General features: G+C 34.2%; 2 protein-coding genes across 6 annotated transcripts; one reads left to right on the forward strand and one right to left on the reverse strand.

Annotated features, from left to right (window-relative positions):
- Nucleotides 1-1,417: 1,417 nt before the first annotated feature.
- LOC119066841 (T-related protein) lies at nt 1,418-12,219 on the reverse strand. 4 transcript variants are annotated; one of them, XM_037169509.1, is made up of 9 exons: nt 11,754-12,219; nt 4,708-4,897; nt 4,184-4,304; nt 2,919-3,062; nt 2,636-2,827; nt 2,252-2,564; nt 2,014-2,195; nt 1,757-1,932; nt 1,418-1,687 (listed from the first exon to the last, which is right to left on the reverse strand). In XM_037169509.1, the coding sequence occupies exons 1-9, from the start codon at nt 11,755-11,757 to the stop codon at nt 1,486-1,488; spliced, it is 1,524 nt and encodes a 507-aa protein (XP_037025404.1). In that variant the 5' UTR covers nt 11,758-12,219; the 3' UTR covers nt 1,418-1,485. The 4 variants fall into 4 exon arrangements, with proteins under 4 accessions (XP_037025404.1, XP_037025403.1, XP_037025402.1 ...); XM_037169508.1 differs by having other exon boundaries at nt 2,008-2,195; XM_037169507.1 differs by having other exon boundaries at nt 2,636-2,842.
- Nucleotides 6,808-8,906, forward strand: LOC119066842. 2 transcript variants are annotated; one of them, XR_005085813.1, is made up of 5 exons: nt 6,989-7,258; nt 7,315-7,440; nt 7,499-8,297; nt 8,427-8,679; nt 8,742-8,906. XR_005085813.1 is itself a non-coding variant. In XM_037169510.1 (4 exons), exons 1-4 carry the CDS (start codon nt 6,857-6,859, stop codon nt 7,570-7,572), a joined length of 462 nt encoding a protein of 153 aa, XP_037025405.1. In that variant the 5' UTR covers nt 6,808-6,856; the 3' UTR covers nt 7,573-8,197. The 2 variants fall into 2 exon arrangements, 1 of the variants encoding a protein (XP_037025405.1); XM_037169510.1 differs by lacking the exons at nt 8,427-8,679; nt 8,742-8,906 and adding an exon at nt 6,808-6,949 and having other exon boundaries at nt 7,090-7,258; nt 7,499-8,197.
- Nucleotides 12,220-18,596: the final 6,377 nt, after the last annotated feature.

Consider the following 18,596-nt stretch of genomic DNA (forward strand, 5'->3'; position numbering starts at 1 on the left):
TAGTAGCACTGGGATTGGGTGTTGAACCTACCTAATGATATTCCTAAGTAAGCATGAAATCGTTGTCTAAATTGAAATTGCGGAGAAACCATTTAGAATCGACTAAATAGATTGAAGTAACTAAATTGAACTTTATTGAGGTGTTGTGGGCCAAATACTCTACTTTTTTACAGTTATATGAAAACAAAGACTTGCCGTTTGAAAGATAAATTCTGCCAAATTTTAACACGTTACCAGTTATTGTGACCTGTCAACTTTAGGCACACCGGAAAGTGCTAAGGCAGTCGAGGAATACCTCCAAATAAATTTCTAAAAATCAAAAATTTGACTTTTAATTTTTAGAAATTTATTTGGAGGTTTTCCTCGACCCCCTTCGCACTTTCCGGTGTGCCTAAAGTGCCTGCTCGAGCATTAGGGGATAACATTCGTGATACTATATTCTATGTATACTATGAGTAAAAGTATCCGAGGGCTTCAGCCCTGGTAAAGTAATAGTATTTTACTATGCTGGTGCTGTTACATGTATAGGCAATAACCTTTACATCACTCGCATAGTAAAACGTCGTACTACACACGGAAAATAAAGTTATATCTCGTATCACGATGAGTAAAAGTACCTCGGGCTGCCGCCCTCGGATACTTTTTCTCATCTGGATACGAGATATCACTTTACTTCCCTTGCATAGTAATGTACTATTACATGACTAGAGACAAAAAGATGAAAAGTAGAGTTTTCGTGTGAATCTTGTTGATCCGAGGCGAAGCCGAGGTCAATAAACACACGAAAACGAGACTTTTTATCTTTTTATCCCGAGTTATGTAATGGATTTTACATGCTGAGGGCGTCGAAAGAAGTGCTTAAAACATGAAAAGTACGGTTCTCGACGCATGTAGCATGTAAAATTAAATTACAGTAGTGGAAAAATTAAAATTCAACATGTTTTCTGATTTGGGAGTTGTTGTGGTTGGTAATTGATTTCACAAGAATTTCGTTGAACAAATGAAAATCAACATTTTTATTTTCTGAATTTTTTGTTAGGCATGCGCTCGCAACAAGAATGAAATACTAAAATAAAAAATTTAGATTTTAATTTGTTACAACAACGAAATTAGTTTAGAAACTCTGCTTCCATTCACTTAGATACCACATATTGACATCCCACAAAACCCAATACCGCATTACAGATGGATTGTATTTGTGGGTTGAAGAACGGTTAGTTTAAACGTGAAAGTAATGTGTGTTGAGTGCATTAAATTTTGTGTGGAATCATTCAGAAACAACAACATCTTGCAGTCCAACATCACAATGCAGCATCTGTTATAGAAACAATCCCCGATGGAAAATGGTTGGTGGAAATATTACATTTGTAATTCGCTGTAATCTTTCGCATTGTCCAAAGAATTAAACAATTGGTTCGTTTTATTTCTCTCAATTTAATTTTAAACAATTAGGTACCACTAACGTGTACAGATTTATACTAAAGTTTACTGCTGTGGTGGCGTTAATGGGGACCAATTATTATTGTTGTTACGGCCAACGGTAGCCGATTGATTGTCGCTTTTCACTGGAGAACGGTTTCCACATTCTAATGGCAAAATCGTTTCAGGCGACTGATTCGAGTATATTGGTCCTGGTGAAGTACAATCACTTTTCTGTGGATCGTTGTTCTCTGGTTGCGGATACGTGCTAGATTTCCATTATATAAAGAAAATTTTGTTAATAAATATGCCACCGGTATGTGCAAGTGTATTCTACCTCAATTCACTGATAATGGGTATGTACTCCGATGTCTGGTAATGATAGGAATTGGGATAAACTCCAAAATCAGCACCACTGTGCCAAGACGTTGAATAACCAAGATTGGTTAAGGTCGGATTCAGCACATTGCCGTAGATCTGATGCGACGGCGAAGACGGTGTCGGATGGTAAACCTTTAGACAAGATGCGTAAATTGGATACATGTAATTGCGAAACTAACAAATGGCCAAAACACTATAAATTAGTACAATTACTTGATGTGCAGCGTTGGATGTATAGATTTGTGGTGGAGAACCATTAGCAGATTGATATGGATCACTTTGTGATGTTGCCACCGTTGGAGAATATTGATGCGTTAAATGGTGGGTGGTGTATCCAGGCGATGAAGCGTAACCTGGAGAGCCATTTGAAGAGTGAGTCGGCGAAACTGTTGGAGCTAATTGATACGTTTTTCAGTATGTGCTATTAAAAATAGCTTAAAGGTGGGCTTACCGACAGGACTAACTGGCTGAGCAGTCGTCCAATAACTTCCAGACGGAGAACTTTGCCAGCATGTCGGATAAGAAGCATAAACGGATGGCGAGGCTGGCTCCAGCGAAAGGAATCCGGATGGCGGAGGGGAACTCGTGCTGCTAGAGTTCCGCGGTCTCTGACTCGTATATGGAACAGATCTAGCACTTCTGTTCGAATGAGTGCTGTATCTATCACAAGTTGTTAAAGACGCCTGGGTTGTAGGATATGAGCTATGCGGTAGAAACCAACTGTATGCAGAATTATCTCTCGAATAAACTGTATCTGGCCGCTCCTGATCAGGTATGTTTGTCGTTTAAAGAAATAATTCTCCAAAAACGTTTTACAAAATAATTTATTCCTCACCTTTGCGTCCAAAAATGCCTTGGCAAATGGATTGTATTTAATTTTCAACGAAGTCACTTCTTCATTTTGATATGCAGTTACAGCAATAAACTGCGTTTCCGGAAATGGATAAGTAATAGGATGACTGGGGTCGCAGCCAACACGAAGCAAGTGAACACGCGGCTCGTACTTGTGCAATGAATTCAACATAATCTGAAATTTAAGCATCTAGAAGCATAGGTGCAAAAAGTACGTTTGTTTTAGACTCGCAATCTACACTACTAAGACCATTCGGCCACTGTACCTGGCCAGATCCATTCGTTTTATTGGTTAATTTTACTTTAGCAAATGATATGGGCTCTTTCATCCAATGTGCACCGAAATTGGGAGATTCTGGATGAAAGTACACGGGATTCGATGGTGGTTGTTCAGCCTTGCCACCTGCCACCTGTAAGATCGACATTTTTGTTATATTTTATGAGGTTTATGAAGACTGAAGACGCTAGACGCTAACCTACTTTCGTAACTCTGTTTCTCTAGAATTCTAATTTAGTCATGTAGGAGGCACATACTATTACTAATATTGTCTCCAGGCGCTTATCATTAGCGCTAACTTAAACATTTTATTTAAAGGTCATTCTGATACCAGCTCTGTGACAACTTTAGAGCTAACTTTCATAAATCTTTCGAAAATAATCTAAGAACGTAATATAATAAACGGATCGTTTAAGAACCATGATATGTCCGCACCTAACACATCTTCTTGCCTATAGTCTTCAGCATCTGATTTTCTGATGCAAGCCCGTCGCTTTTTAATTAAACATTATTGTAGAGATATCGGGTCGGTTTTTGTTGCTAAGAAAACAGTAGTAAACGTACAACAACAATCACCTCATAATGAGAAATCATTTAGGTATACAACGCTTTATAATTAGCACGTCAGCATGTTTAATCTTTCAGACAAGTTATTGTTTCTAACTAAGTGAATATCTCTCTATACCACAATCAATTATTATAAGCAAATTGTTTGCGCAGTAAAGGCCTAAAACAAACAAACATACGCAAGCAAATAACATTGAAAAGTTTCTCTCGGAGTCCAAGTTTCAATTATACTGCACCGGATTGAAATAAATTTATTTCGCTTTTGTGAATATTTATAAGGAAAGAAAAATTAGATTCCAATCTGAGCTCGATTCTATATTTTCATCCAATTAATGCTCGGAACAGGTCGGTTTCGGTCTGACCGGATCACGAACCTGATGTTGACCCGAGCCTCATTTTAACCGGAATCTGAATTATGATTTCGAGTACCCGAACAATTATTAGACAAATAAAAAATGCCGCCAAAAAATTCGGGTTACTCGATCCTGATCTGATATGTAAAGAAGTTCAAGTCAGGTTCAGGTCGAATCGTACATTAAAAATTCAGATTTGGGTTGACAAATTTCAGGTTCAGTTCGAGTTCGAAATAGAAAATTCAGGTTCAAAATTTAATAGTATGCATAAGATGGATGGACCAGCGAAAGTTGTAAGGGGAGAAAAAGAGGAAAGAATTGGAAATTAACCTACCCATTCGCCATTCACATACTTCCAACGGTGATTGTCAATCTGTTTAAATTCCAGTAACACGGTGTACATTGCTTCTCTGTCCAAGCCCGATGCCGTTACTTTAACAACCGGAAACATTCTCCTGGAAAATAGTAAAAAAAAATTAAATTTTTGGAATATGCATCTAAACTCTTCCACCGATTTTATGCGCATGAAAATTGCATTTTATAAACAGAAAACGTGTTTCGTAGATCAAATAAACAATTTTTATTTTGTTTCTTGTTATTCAATTAGCGCCCTTTGGTGTGTATTTTCGTTCATTTAGCAAATTGTTTCTAACAAAATGTTACTATATTTATCATAAATATGAACACATGCATGGAGCATTAATGTTGAACCGAACACAGTACGTATTGAGAGGTAAATTATAGCATTGGACTAGAAAAATAATTAAAACTTTTTAGCACATCTACTTTTCAAAAGCAATGGACATTTTCTCATGAAAATTAAAGCAAAGATGTATATTATCTGAATGCATTACGAACCTTCCATTTTTTGTTACTATCATTTCATTGGTAAGATTTTGAAATCTCATCCACAATTCTCGATCGTCTAACGAAACCATTACATTTCTGTCCACATCGGGCGATCGACTTTGCATGCTTGTGTTTAACGGTCCCAAATTCGTTGGATTCGGTTCAATTGCTGACAAAATGTGAGAGGTTGCCATATTATCTGGAAGAAAAAAAAAATAGGATTAGTCTTTCACAGACTAGGAAACCTGTAGAAGCGCTACATTTTTTTTCTGTACTTCTTTGCGCTTCATTTCATTGTGAAGTGACTTCACCCAGGTAAAATATCCATGAAATATCATAGTAGTGAAGTTGGTTCACAAAAAAATAGAGCGCTGACGGAATGTACTAGAAATGTAACAGAATTGTACAATTGATCTTTACTTAAGTTTGGAAATTTCCAAACAGAATCCTTAACTTATTTCAATTTACATAAAACATTTGCGGTGGACCAATACCCCAGCAACTTATCTACATTAATTAAGGTGGTAAAATGCAACCTAGTCTTAGAATTTAACATGTCAAATTAGAAATTAGCAGACGTCCCACATGTCCGATTTGTCCGATTTGTCCGACTTTTTCAACATTTGTCCGACTTTGTACGATTTGTCCGACTTGTCCGACTTTTTCATAAAAAATTGTCCAACTTTGTCCGACTTCTCTTCAAAAATAAAAATTTATGAGACTTTTTCTTCAAGATAAAATTTGTTAGTAACATTAAATGTTACTGATGCAAACTCGAAAAAATTCGCCCGCTCCGCTCGCATTTAGTTGTTTACAAATTTTCACATTGTACATGTAACTATAAAATTAAGGCAGTAAATATATTACTGTATTGACTTGTTATGTTGACTACATAGAGGTACCATAGAGGTTGACTCACATATTTACAATTTTGTATACGTTAACTTACAATCAAAAGACAATCGAATTTATAAGTTATTTACAATCGCTAATTTGAAATTGTATGTGACCAGCTGGTGCAAAATAACGTATGCACACCAGTTCGGTTTAGCGATTGTATATTCCTTCTGACTTATAACATCTAAGTTATAAGTTGTAGGTCGACAGGGAGGTTGTTGAACCATGATTGACTAGTAAGACTTCAAGAAGTGACATGCATCTGTTTAAATGTCCATAATGTTCAGACAGAAATCCAAAATAGTCTTTAAAAAGCCTGCGATGTAGACCCGAAGCAGGATCTATTGGAGAGTTTTTGCAGCGAAGCAAACTCGCTAGAGGTATTTTTTATCTTTTAGATGAACTTCATTCCTGACGCCTCTAAATTCAGTTTATAAGTACAATTTATCCAAAGTATATAAACATACTGAAGGTAATGCAAATACACAAAAACTCACGGAACCCTACTTTCGGGTGAATATAATTTTTATAATGTTGGCCCTAGGCTGCATCTTTATACTCAACACAAAAACTCCAAACATCACGTAAGCAACATAACGCGTCTTATATTCACCCGAAACTTAGGTTCCGTAAAATTTGTGATCCGCTGAGCATTTGCATTACCTTCAGTATGTTTATATACTTTGCGATTTATCGACGAGAAATTGTCCGATTTTGTACTTTATTGAAAAAATACAGGTACTTTTCCTTAGAAAATGTCCGATTTAGTCCGACTTTTTAGCGAAAATATGTCCGATTTTGTCCGACTTTTTCAAGAAAAATGTCCGACTTGTTTTAAGTTGGACACCCCGAAAATCAGTGGGACGTCTGGAAATTTGTCAACAGTGCAAGAAGGGATTAAGGTGGTATTTTGACAGCGTCAAAACGAAGTTTGTTTGCTAGGGAGGGTATTGGGTGGACTGAAATTAAATCTTTCACTTCATTTGTTTTATGAGATGTGTTTTCATGGGCTTTGCTACATAAGACGACATGGCTTGAACTCATTACTTTATTTTTATAAAACAAAAAAGTTATGTCATAAATATAAATATTTTTTTTACGTTTTTTACGTTACGGACTCAACTAATTTTTCGATAATTCTAGTGCAAATTGATTGCGTATCTTATCGCGACAATATTTTGATAATAAAAATATATTTTGTACAAATGCAAGCAGCTGTTTCAGTACACGACAAAAGTGTTTAAGTTTATTAAGTTAAAAAATGAATAAGGATGACGATAATAGCGGTGCAAACAAATTCGCGTTAATGATTGCGTCGTTGCTCCTCATTGCAACGGCATGTGTATGTTTTTCAGTGAGTGTTTTTTTTAACTGAATATTGGAAATATTTGCGAATGTGATTCGGATATGAGTACGATCATTTCATATTCTTTTCCTTCCTTCATCTGTGCAAAAGCAAAACCAATGCTCATCTATTTCCAAATAAATTCCCAGTGCTACAGAATTTGTGTGGTAGGCCGAATGCGGAAAAAGCAACAGCGATTACCACCAATTGAAGATATACGTATTGAAAATATTAATCAAGCACCACCAACCTCACACGTTACAGCGACTCAACAATCTGACCATCAATTAGTGTTGAACATTTCGACTACTTCAGCGAGTAAAAACTAATGTGTAAAACTCAGTGAAATTTTTGACTCGATATAATACTTTCAGTTAACCAAAATTCGGTAAGACGTTGTCCGTTGGCAGAATTACAGAACGAATATGAGCGACGAACGCTAGAAAGAAGTACAAACTTAAGCAATAAAGACTCTTCTCTTCCACCATACAGTTCTAAAGGTTTGTTCATGAAATGTATGTCTTACACTGCACGTCTTGGTAAAATGTATTATTTTAGATGATAGTTTGCCAAGCTATGACCAAGTCATTAGAAATGGAGCTGATGATAACAATTTAGGGTTTAACAGATGAAGTACAAAATGAGACTTGGAGTATTAATACTTGAAGCAACAAAAATTTTGGACACCCTGTTTAACTTGGAGTTTGATCTTGACGAAAGCCTGTAATATGAAAAAAGTGATTTTCTGAGTTCCAATGGGGGATAAAAAATTTCACAAGTTTATTTTTAATCGACGTTAATCTTTATTTTAAGCAAAAAGTTGTTCTGCAATATGCCTCTAAAATGCATCGATGTTTATACAAACTTAATTGTAAAAAATTTGCCAAAATGAAGGCAGCCAAAGTCATATACCAAAACAAGGAGACTGAATAATTTTTCCCACCTGTGCACAAATTTTTCATTTCAATTACATGTCCACAAGCACACCACAAACCATTTCCTCATATGTACTCTAATGCTCCTGTGCCAAAGCGCAACATTAAAAATATCGAATTCCTTGGCTGCCCGTTCTTGGTATTTTCTTTCGATCAAGTTTTCACGTTACGGACCCAACTAATTTGTCGATAATTCTAGTGCAAATTGATTACGTATCTTATCGCTCTATCCAATGATGTGATTAAATAAAAATTATATTTCGAAAGAATAGAAGCAGCTGATTCAGTACGAGACAAAACGTAAAAGTGTTTTAGGTTTATTGAGTTAAAAAATGAATGAGGAGGATGAAAAAGGTGCTCAGAAACTTGCTGTATTGATTGTATCGATGCTTGTTTTTGCAACGGCATGTGTATCTTTTTCAGTGAGTATTTTTTACTCCATGCATTGTTAGGAGTATTATTTATGTGGTTCGGATGTGAGTATACGAATGATCAATCATAGTGATACTCTTTGCCGAATATAAATCAAATTATTCAAAATTGTGTTACAGTGTTACAGAATTTGCAGGGAAGACCGGCTGCGTAAAAGACAACAGCGGATAGCACCAGTTGAACCTGAGCCGATTCGTATTGATAATATTATAAATCAAACGACACAAAGCACAGATGTTACAACGATGCAACAATCTGACCATGAATTAGTGTTCGGCTCGCTTAACACTTCGACCACAACTACTCCGACGCTAGAACTAAGTACACACTTAGACGATAAAGAAGCTTCACTTCCACCATACAGTTCTAAAGGTTTGTACATGAAATATATCTGTGTCTGATAACTGCACGTTTTTATAAAATGTTTATTATAGATGATAGCTTACCGAGCTATGATCAAGTCGTTAGAAATGGAGTTAATAAAAGCATTTAGGGCATACCCTGATTTGTGGTCTTTGTTCTGGACGAATAACATGGGAAACTTATAAAATTGGATTTTTAAGCTACTAGTAACCAAAAGACAAGCAATAAAAGTGATGCCGGAAGAACACTGTTTTTTATTGGAAATTAATTTTCGATAAAAAAGTAACGAGAATTAAACCTTTTAGAAAGGATGGTCACTTTCTATCGGCAGTGACGACCAAAATAAATACTTGGTACACTTAACAAACGAAGTAACCGACTTAAGAGGTGGAATAGTGGTGCAGAGCCACTTCAAAATTAAACACTCTATTAGAGACGACAAATTGCGTGGTATCAAGCACTGCTAAGTTTCGAAACATCATCGCCGGCCGATGCTCGAGCTTGATTTACCTATGACTTCGACAGTATCTTAATAAACATTACAAGAAGACAAGGCCATAGATGGTAGGCATTATTCGTCTAAATATCGTACTAACTATGTAGTAGAGACCAGTTGTTGCTCGTTATGCATATCAACATAATGTAAGGACTGTAATATAGCCAATGATAGATTCAGTATGTCATTACATAATAGTTTTATTTGTTCATCGCTACGTTCTGGTCACAAACGAAAAATATCGAAATGAAATTTCCAACATTTTTTCCTAGATGATAAGTAATAAGGAGCATTTATCACTCGGCGACACTAGATGTGTGTGACATATCATTTCTCCATAAAGTCAACGAAAGTTTTACTTTTCGACACTGTGCTGAGAAAAAAAAAGTTTAATCAAGACTCTTCACTCCATAGACCACTTGCATGGCAACGAAATTTTATGGTAAGTTATTAATACTGTTATATACCACAAAAACAAATATTGTAAATAAATGTTTCTGGAAATTATTGAGGCAAGTTTTGTAAAGTAAAATATTTACAAATTTTCGTGTCCATTTTATTAAAAAAAAATTGAGACTTAATTGAAAATGTCTTTGATAAATATATTTTTTTATGAATATTTAAATAAATATTCGACGATCATGTGTATGTCTATCTCTCTGAATGTGAATATAGATTTTAATTTGTTTGCTTAAGATTACCGTGACTTCGATATTTGCTTAAAAATAATTTCGTGTATCGTTTTATTTTATTTTTATTTTTTGTGGAGAATTTGGGAGCCATACTCGTTGATAATGTAATAGATATATGTTTTGCCGAGATGACAATCACATTTCATTTCGTTAGACTGATTTGAAAAAAAATATTTCGACAAAAAAAAGAAGTTTCTTTAACCGTTCAATAAGTTGTTTTTTTACCTTGAATTGAACTACTCAGTCATGATCGACTAATTTTTAAGACAACTTTTATTAAATGGACGACATGAAATTCAATTTATCGTTTCCAACTAAAATATGAAATCCCACAATGCTTTGATTATGATGGATGTTGATGGCTTTTGACTTTTTAAGAATAGTAAATTTCTGTTTTGGATGTTCACGCGGGCGCAAATCTTTTTTTTTTTTTTTTTAATTGTAAAAACACTTTTATTAATCTTAAACGATGACGACAAATAACCATTTCTTTTGCCAAAATAAATCATCAAACTAATCATCAGTTTGTAAAAATACTTGGATCCGATGGACAGATTCGATTATTACACTGAAAGACTGATATGAGGATTTAGTAGATATCCAATTTTTTTTCAAACTGTTTTTGAGAGATGATTTTTGAAAAGATCGTTTTTTTACTGGATGCACCATTGTGGGCAGTCTTTTTTTCGCATATTTAAATAAAGATTTTGAATTCAAAAAATTACACGCATCTTCCGATGCCTAACATTTTTCAATGGACTTCAGAAGTACCACAATCTCATCCGACCCTGGCGACAGTAACAAGGAAGTACCCAACTTCTAAGACGCTGATCAGAAGCTTAAACGTAAAGAAAAATTAGTTTTCATGTGTCGGGGCCGAAAATGAGGGAGTTTTGAGATTTTTCTCTGGTTTTCGACCCCTTACATGAAAAATTTTTTGAGTATCTGTTTTGGACGATTGATTTTAGGCACTTTCGCATGTACTCGCGAAATTGCCTAAAAACAATCGTCCAAAACAGATACAGAAATAACTATTTCATCCCTTATGCCTAGTTCAAAACTTTTATCGTAATTTATCGGCATGAAAACTTTCCTAAAATTGACCGTCCACTACAGATACGTAAATAACAACCATTTACATACTTATGTTTCCCTAGGGTGGAAAGTGAGTTATTACAACGATATATGACAGATATATTACAACGATGATCAAGGTGTAGTGTATACCTCAGCTTAAAGATTTTACATTTACATTTCTTTGCGTAATCGTAATTTTCTTAGAAAAGGAACCACAGAAGCAAAAGGACAAATACAAACGTTTGTTTGAGATTATTCATATTTTATCATAAAAATATCAAACGATTATATGACACGTAACGCAGCATTTTAATAGTATAATACAACACAGTGACAACCAAGTCGATTTCTGATTTAAAAAAAAAATATTTTATGAATTTATTGGGCCAATATAACCACACAGTCCGTCAAACAGAGTAGCTATTTTATTTAATTTCATTTTTAGTGAATTTATAACTCTGAAGATTTGTGTTTGAAAAAAAAAAACCACGCGACTTAACTGCATTAAATGGACGTAAATGGTGGTATTCACTGAAGAAGCTGCTGTGTCTACGATTTCGACATATCTTTAATCGGGGCCTTTGATAAAACGTTTATGACTTAATAGGTAGCATGGAATTTTAAGTAGAGATCTATGATGACTCATAGAGCGGTACATCACGTTGTATCAAAACAATTTTGTTCCAATTTCTAATTTATTTATTTTTAGAAGAAAAAATATCTTTTTCAACTTGGCTCAACTGTTGTTCTGATTCGACTGTGTAAATTTCGTTTGTTTTTTTTTTTTATTCTCAGCGATAAACTATACTAAAACTTACGCATTTATGATAATTTAATGCAACCAGCCAGATGATAAGCTCAAATCGAAAGTGTAATCCTTTTCTTGTTATGTGCGTGATAATGAGACTCTTAAACGTTTAACACATATAAACAATAACACGGTACTCTTAATCATTGAGCCAACATTTTCTTATGTTATTAATACGGTATTAATAACAATATAAAACACTAATAATTTGAATTAAATACTTTACACAAATAAGTCCACACTAATTAATTAGTATACGTTTGTCAAATGTTTTATAAATAATCACACTTATGCCTAAACTGTCCAAAAACTTAGATGTAAGAGAAAAAAAAAACTTTTTCCCATCAATATAATAATAAATAATAAACAACAGAAAATTTTAAAGAATTTTTGTTAATTCAAGTAATTATTAGATGCCTCTTAATGCGCTTAGTGCTAAGTGCCGCGCAACAAGTTCGCATACAACTGCCAACTGATCGAAACAATGGTGATTCCTTTAATTTTTGAATAACTAATTTACCTATAGTTTGGGTTTCATTCATCATCTCTCATGCTCTCCGCCGTTCGCTTCTATACATATTCAATATGACTACACATTAGACCCATCTCCTTCACTTCGTATAACATTTACTCTTTCCTATTCATCGGGCAGGTAACTCATTGGTCTTGCTGTTTATTTTAGAATACGTCGAAGATTGTTGTTTTTTTTTCGTCTTACCTTTTTGTTGTGTATATGTGTTGTGATTGAACAAACAGCAGCCATGATGACGCAAAACTGGTATTAAGTTTCTGGCTTCGTCTAATACATACAATCTCTTTAAAATAAACCTATCCGATCGTTATATGTAAACTTCAATGTTCAATTAAATTTGATAAAAAAAAATCATTTATTGACCGTATTGATTTTCAACAAATTGCTCAATTTGAATTTGACTTCTACTTATGTACGATCGAATAAACATGTTTAACTTCATAGTATTGCTGGCTGTAATGTTTACAAAACCACTCAACAGCATAGAAACGAAAATCTTTGGGAAAATTCATACAAATATTAGAAGGTTATCATCACATGACGATTTTAGACATTCGTTCAATTTTATCGTCGCTGCTGAATCCGCTGAACTAAATTATTAAAAGAAGTTCTAGAACCTGATGGTTCAGATTCTTAGCAGAACTTATCTCGACTATATGTCATCTTTTATCGAGAGCATTGAGGAAAATAAGCAATGAGCTACGTCGTATTTCATATTACATTGCAATATATAAACTAATGAAGTAAAAGACTCGGTTCATACCTGCTGTAAGCGTGTACTTCAAGAGAAGGAGCAGATTCGATGTATTTACTACAGTCGGCAATTTTGAAATAAGTTATTCATTTCGTTTCAGATATTTTTCAGCTGGTCCACTCGCACAAATAAAACTCCTTTTACGTCTTTTTACGGTTGTACCACTACGATGAACATGCGTGTAGCTATTACAGCCGTTTCAGAGTCACCTACTGTAGCAATTCATTTATGAGGTATCAGTGGAGAGATTAGATAATGTACGTTACAACTACCATGTTAGGTTCACAATAACCGTAATCAGTACCAACCCAGACCTGTCTGAAGCTCGCACGGGTTTCGAAAATTTTTGTTGTACTTCTAACATATATCAATGGTTGTTCTCAAACCTGGAACGACTTAAAAGTACTTGACCTCAGCTTTCCCACTATCACCTACATCGCTCACATTTGGCGGCCAAAAAATTAGTCTAAAAACCACTTTCGGAGGTCTTTCATCAGCAACCTGGTGTAGCTCACGACTATCTGAGGCCTATTTTGAGGTCTACTGACAAAGACCTTTCAAACCATGTATATATCGATCCCAGACGAAATGGGTCCGATTTTGACAGGTGGATTTTCAAAAGAATCCCTCTTGTAAGAACATTGAACTTTACACAGAAGCAAAATCAAAAGAAAAAAATGGATAAAAAATAAAGCAAAAATGGGACAGAAAGAAAGAAATAAAGTCAAAAGCTCAAAAATGTAAAAATCTAAATACAAGAGCAATCTTAGTCATAGCCATAAAGGTAAAAAATAAATAGCTTTAGTTGAAAGAAATTATCAAAGTTGTCAAAGTAAAACAAGAAATAGCTAGCCTGTTAGCCAGATTTCGTTATTTTCTTTTTCGAATACATCCATTTGTTGATTCGATATTGTGAAGTTATCCAAAAAGGTGAGATAAACATATGCTCAGTGCTTACAACCTTCAACTTGTCGGGGTCATATTAAAATTTTAATACTTAAAAAAAAAACAGTGAGATCTTTGACCGTGGCACAGTGCATGGTACCGCATTCCGAGACGATTCTCAAAAGATTTTGTTTTCAAGTTCGCGAGTAATCTAAATCAATTTTACGACAAATTTCTCCTTCAATTTTTCTACAAAATTTAAATGTTATCTATTCCAGCTACACTTGACCGACAGCCATGTGTAACAGCGATCTCACCATTACGATGTTATTGAACATTAATTATATTATAATTAACTTATTTTCTTACCTCAATACATTATATTGGTTAAAATGCCAACGATTTCTTGAGTTTATAATTGGAATTGAATTCGTGTACCGATTGGCCGATTTACCACTGTACACTCCATGTGTGTTGGTAACAAAAGCTCCTCCTACCTAAATTTTTTATAGATGATGCCAGCTCACACAGCAAAACACAATCAAATCACTGTCGGTATTGGCTTCTTTATAACTCACATTTCTTAAAGTGTTTTTGAACGATTTTCGTTACAAAAAAAATATTAATTAAGTCTCATGTCATTGTGTCTCGCACAAGATTGTATAGAAATGCATCATAAATCAATTAGCATCGATATTATATAGTTTAAGATGCGCGTTACGAAAAGATCTGGGATTGAACAGATATACAATGCGATTTTGCAACATATCAAATAGATGATCGTTAGCATTTCTAGTTCAAGTGATAAAGCCCACAAAGTAAAGGAACGTACTGTTGCCTTTCTTTTTATATACGAAGATATTGTTGTTATGATAATGTTTATTGTTATTGCCACTTAAGCAATAAAATGCATCATTCGTGCAATTACCTAACATTTTTATTGCTGCAACAACCATGTAAATCTTCTGATATTTTTTGTCACATCTTTCTCTGGTTCAATTCGTTTCCCTGTAGTCTAACAAACTTTACTTGTAGTGAAAATTAGGGAATCAGATGAAATTTTATAAACAAACGAAAGGTTCGTAAGCAACCGAGTAAAAACTCAAAAGTAATAATTCCAAGCACAATTAGTTAAGTGTTAAAATAATAAAGAAGAAAAATTAACGAAAATCTAAGTTCTGTGAGAAGAATTTGTGTGGTTCCGTTGTAGCGTGTAATGCAATGCAACACTTTATTGCTCGATGTCCTCAAATATTTCTTAATTTTATACAGAAACCGGAGAACTGTCGTAAAATTCCGTCGGTAATGTTTTGATCTTGAATTTTAGGCGGCGCAAACAGTGGTTATGAACTATATTTATCAGGAAATGGTACGTTTATTGCACCGTGTCTTAAGGTACAAATAAAGAATTAGTTAAAGAAAGGGTCAGAATGCTATAGGTATAGAGTAGGAATGGTACAATGAAACATTTTATTGGTGTATTATTACGGCGATTCTTATGCTTTTATGATCGGGGGGTTTATACATTTTATTAGATAATGTGTGTGGCATATTTGAGATATTAAGTAAAGGTGGATTAATCGTTAGGTAAGCAATATTCTTAAGAAATCGTCAGCATTTCAAAAACCCCAATAATTTTTCTTGTTTTTCAAAAAAAAACCGTTCATAGATCTACGTCTGGTTATATGAAATCATCGTATTTGGAATATCAATCAGAAATTATGTTTACATTCTAATTTTGCTAGAAATTTGCGGGTTTTGCCCAGAGATATACGCAAACTGCATTGAAGATTGCCGATTGTTGCTAATTGACAACAACAAAAATAACATAGAAAGTGCTATGAGTGCTATCAAAAATTAAACAAGAAAATGGCGAACTGTCGTCGTCCACAAAAAGGTGGAAAACAGCCACCAACAAAACGTGTTAACAAGAAACGTTAATTAAGTTCTCCGGTAGACGTATCTGCGTTCCTTGTACAAAAAAAGACGACTGGCGAAGTGGAAGACGCTTCACTCGTGACTCAAGAACACGAAAACGGCTCAAACATCGTACCGATCGTACCAGAAAAAGAAATCGCGGATGAAGGCATCGTTTCAGAAGGCAGCGTTTCAGAAGGCTTGAGCGATAGTGACCTTTCTGAATAATTTTTATACTTAAAATGTTCTGTTTTTTTCTCTAATGTTTAACTATTTGATTAAATAAAATATCTCATGAAGAGTATAAAATATCTCATCCAATTTCCATATGGTCTTAACCTCCCTATATCGTAAATTTATTTTCACCAATCGTCCTCCGACTGTAATCATATTTTATGCATATAAAACCTTTACATCCAATTGTAAAATACTTCGATTAGAGTATAGACAGTAACCCATACCGAACCTATTCTGAATTTGCTATTCGAATTTTAATCCGAAAGTTTATGGATGCCTGTTTAAGTATTCCTTTTATCGCTGGATCAATGTGTATCCAAAAATATCACGAAAAAGAACATGCGTATACAATATCGACAGTGTATGAAACAGACAGGTACATAAAAACCGGTTGAAAACCAATTTACAAGGAAAAAATTACAGCAATAAAATGAGAAGATTATGGGAAAAAGTGGAGGAAAAAATCGAAAGGATAGAACGTGTTGAATTTTATCCGACTGAAAACTCTCGAAACGAAATTGACGTCGGAAATTTGTGCGCCTGAAATCTATGTATAAGACATAATGTGCCATCAAAATTAACACATCTATCACAACCCGAATGCAGGGAGCCCACTCAAAATTCGGCCTCCTTTTTAAGGAATAAAGGAGGATATTTCGATAATTTAAGGAGAATTTCAGGAGTTTTAAAATATGAGATTTTGGATTAAATTTGATGAATTCGAAATTTTTTTGACTCTCCAAAGTCATATAAAGGATTATGAAGTAGATTTTTTGGTGTTTCTAAGAGAATATTCTTTGGAAAATATTTTCCGAATTTTTCACAAATATTTTATCGAAGATTTTTCCAAAAAAGTAACTTAATTATTTGTCTTTTTTTTATTTTTTTTATTTTATCTTCTTGCTACTTGTAATGCCCGCATTTAAAATCAGCTGTGCCTTGGCCACTGACGATTTATCTAATTTACATTCGCTAACTACAGCTGACGAAGTGTTATTACCAACATCAATTAACTTTTCGGCGACTTTTAACTTTAATGTTGCGGAATGTTGAAAACCGACACATTTTCTGTTTCTGTGTTTTACTTGAGTTTCTGATTTCGCCATATAAAAATGCATGCAAAATTCACAAAAAACCAGTAAAACATAGAACAGAAAATGTGTCGATTTTCAAAATTCCGTGAGTGTATGATTGAGGAATAAATACACATTGGCCAACTTAACCAGATGGCCAAACTTTCCTCAAACACGATACACACCAGACGAAAGTTAACAATTGATTGACAATAAATGATTAATTGCCAGCAGCATCAACACAATCGATGAAAAGAACAATTGAAGGAATAGGGTTTTGCAAGTACCTTTTAGCACTATCGATCTCATTTGTTGAATTATTTACGTTTCATGAACTTTTTTTTGGTGAAGTAAGCGAGGAACGGTTTTGAATATATATGGTTCCACAGTCAGAATTAAAATGTTAAATGTTTTAACTAAAGTAAAAATAAAAATAAGGAGTTTGAGGAGATTAAGGAGGTTCCAGGAGGATTTTTGAAAATCAAGGAGATTTAAGGAATCAAGGAGGAGTGGGCTCCCTGCGAATGTATTTGATGATTTGAATTCACTAACAATGGCCACATTTGGTGGTTTCTGGCAGTGACTAGGGTAGTTAGCAATATTCAACGATATTTTCGTTGTTGACGGCTATCTCGCACTCTGATCTTCTAACACTCTAATAAATTTTATGACCACTGATTAGGCGAAATTATTGGAATTACTATAATCAATGAATTGGAAAGAGCTACATGGCAAAACTTAACCAACTTCTGAGACTGTTTCATCTGTTAACGTCAATTATGACAAAATAAACGTTGAACTCTGACTAATACTGTCCTATATAGTAAAAAGTTTCGTAAAATGAGGGAAGTAAAAGATGTGTTGGTTGATAATGAAAGTATTTAGACGAAAAGAAGTAACAGATTTGATAAATATATTAAAATGTTGTGCTTGTCATCTCAGAAAGATTGAGAACACAACGGACGAATTCGCTCTCTGAGCGAAGAGAAGAGAAAATCGTAGAAAATATTTCAATTTATAGCAAAACCACAGGCTCGGAAGATAAAAGCTTTTCGATTTATCTTTCTATGTACCGACTGTATAATAGGCAGAGACTAAAAATGTTTTGTTAAGAAACGATGCAAACTCTCAAAGTTAATACCATTATCCCGATCAAACGTAATTAAACCTATGCAGGCCGAATGCAAGAGAAACAAAATTGCATAAATTTGCAACAATCGCAAGAAAAAATCAGGTCAAAGAAATCATTTTTCTACTCTCTGCTATTGCTATTTAATTGAGTTAACTTTCCAAACCCTCTGGAAAAAGAGTGGACTAAGTACATTGAAATTATAATCACATTATTTTCGTACCTACGAACGAAAGTAAGGCCATAACATAATGTTTTATGAAGTGGAAATAGTCGTAAAACAAACGAAAGGAATAAAAAAAATTGAATAATTTACTTCAACAACA

This window comes from Bradysia coprophila, chromosome IV (genome assembly GCF_014529535.1).
Source record: "Bradysia coprophila strain Holo2 chromosome IV, BU_Bcop_v1, whole genome shotgun sequence".
Taxonomy (NCBI): Eukaryota; Metazoa; Arthropoda; class Insecta; order Diptera; family Sciaridae; genus Bradysia; species Bradysia coprophila.

Coding starts and splice junctions, on each gene's coding strand:
- LOC119066842 (XM_037169510.1), top strand. CDS start 6,857: ATGAATAAGGATGACGATAATAGCGGTGCAAACAAATTCGCGTTAATG. Junction 6,950..7,089: donor CGGCATGTGTATGTTTTTCA/GTGAGTGTTTTT, acceptor ATAAATTCCCAG/TGCTACAGAATTTGTGTGGT. Junction 7,441..7,498: donor TCCACCATACAGTTCTAAAG/GTTTGTTCATGA, acceptor GTATTATTTTAG/ATGATAGTTTGCCAAGCTAT.
- LOC119066841 (XM_037169506.1), bottom strand. Junction 4,305..4,707: donor ATAGTAACAAAAAATGGAAG/GTTCGTAATGCA, acceptor ACTATTTTCCAG/GAGAATGTTTCCGGTTGTTA. Junction 2,565..2,635: donor AGGCATTTTTGGACGCAAAG/GTGAGGAATAAA, acceptor ATACCTGATCAG/GAGCGGCCAGATACAGTTTA.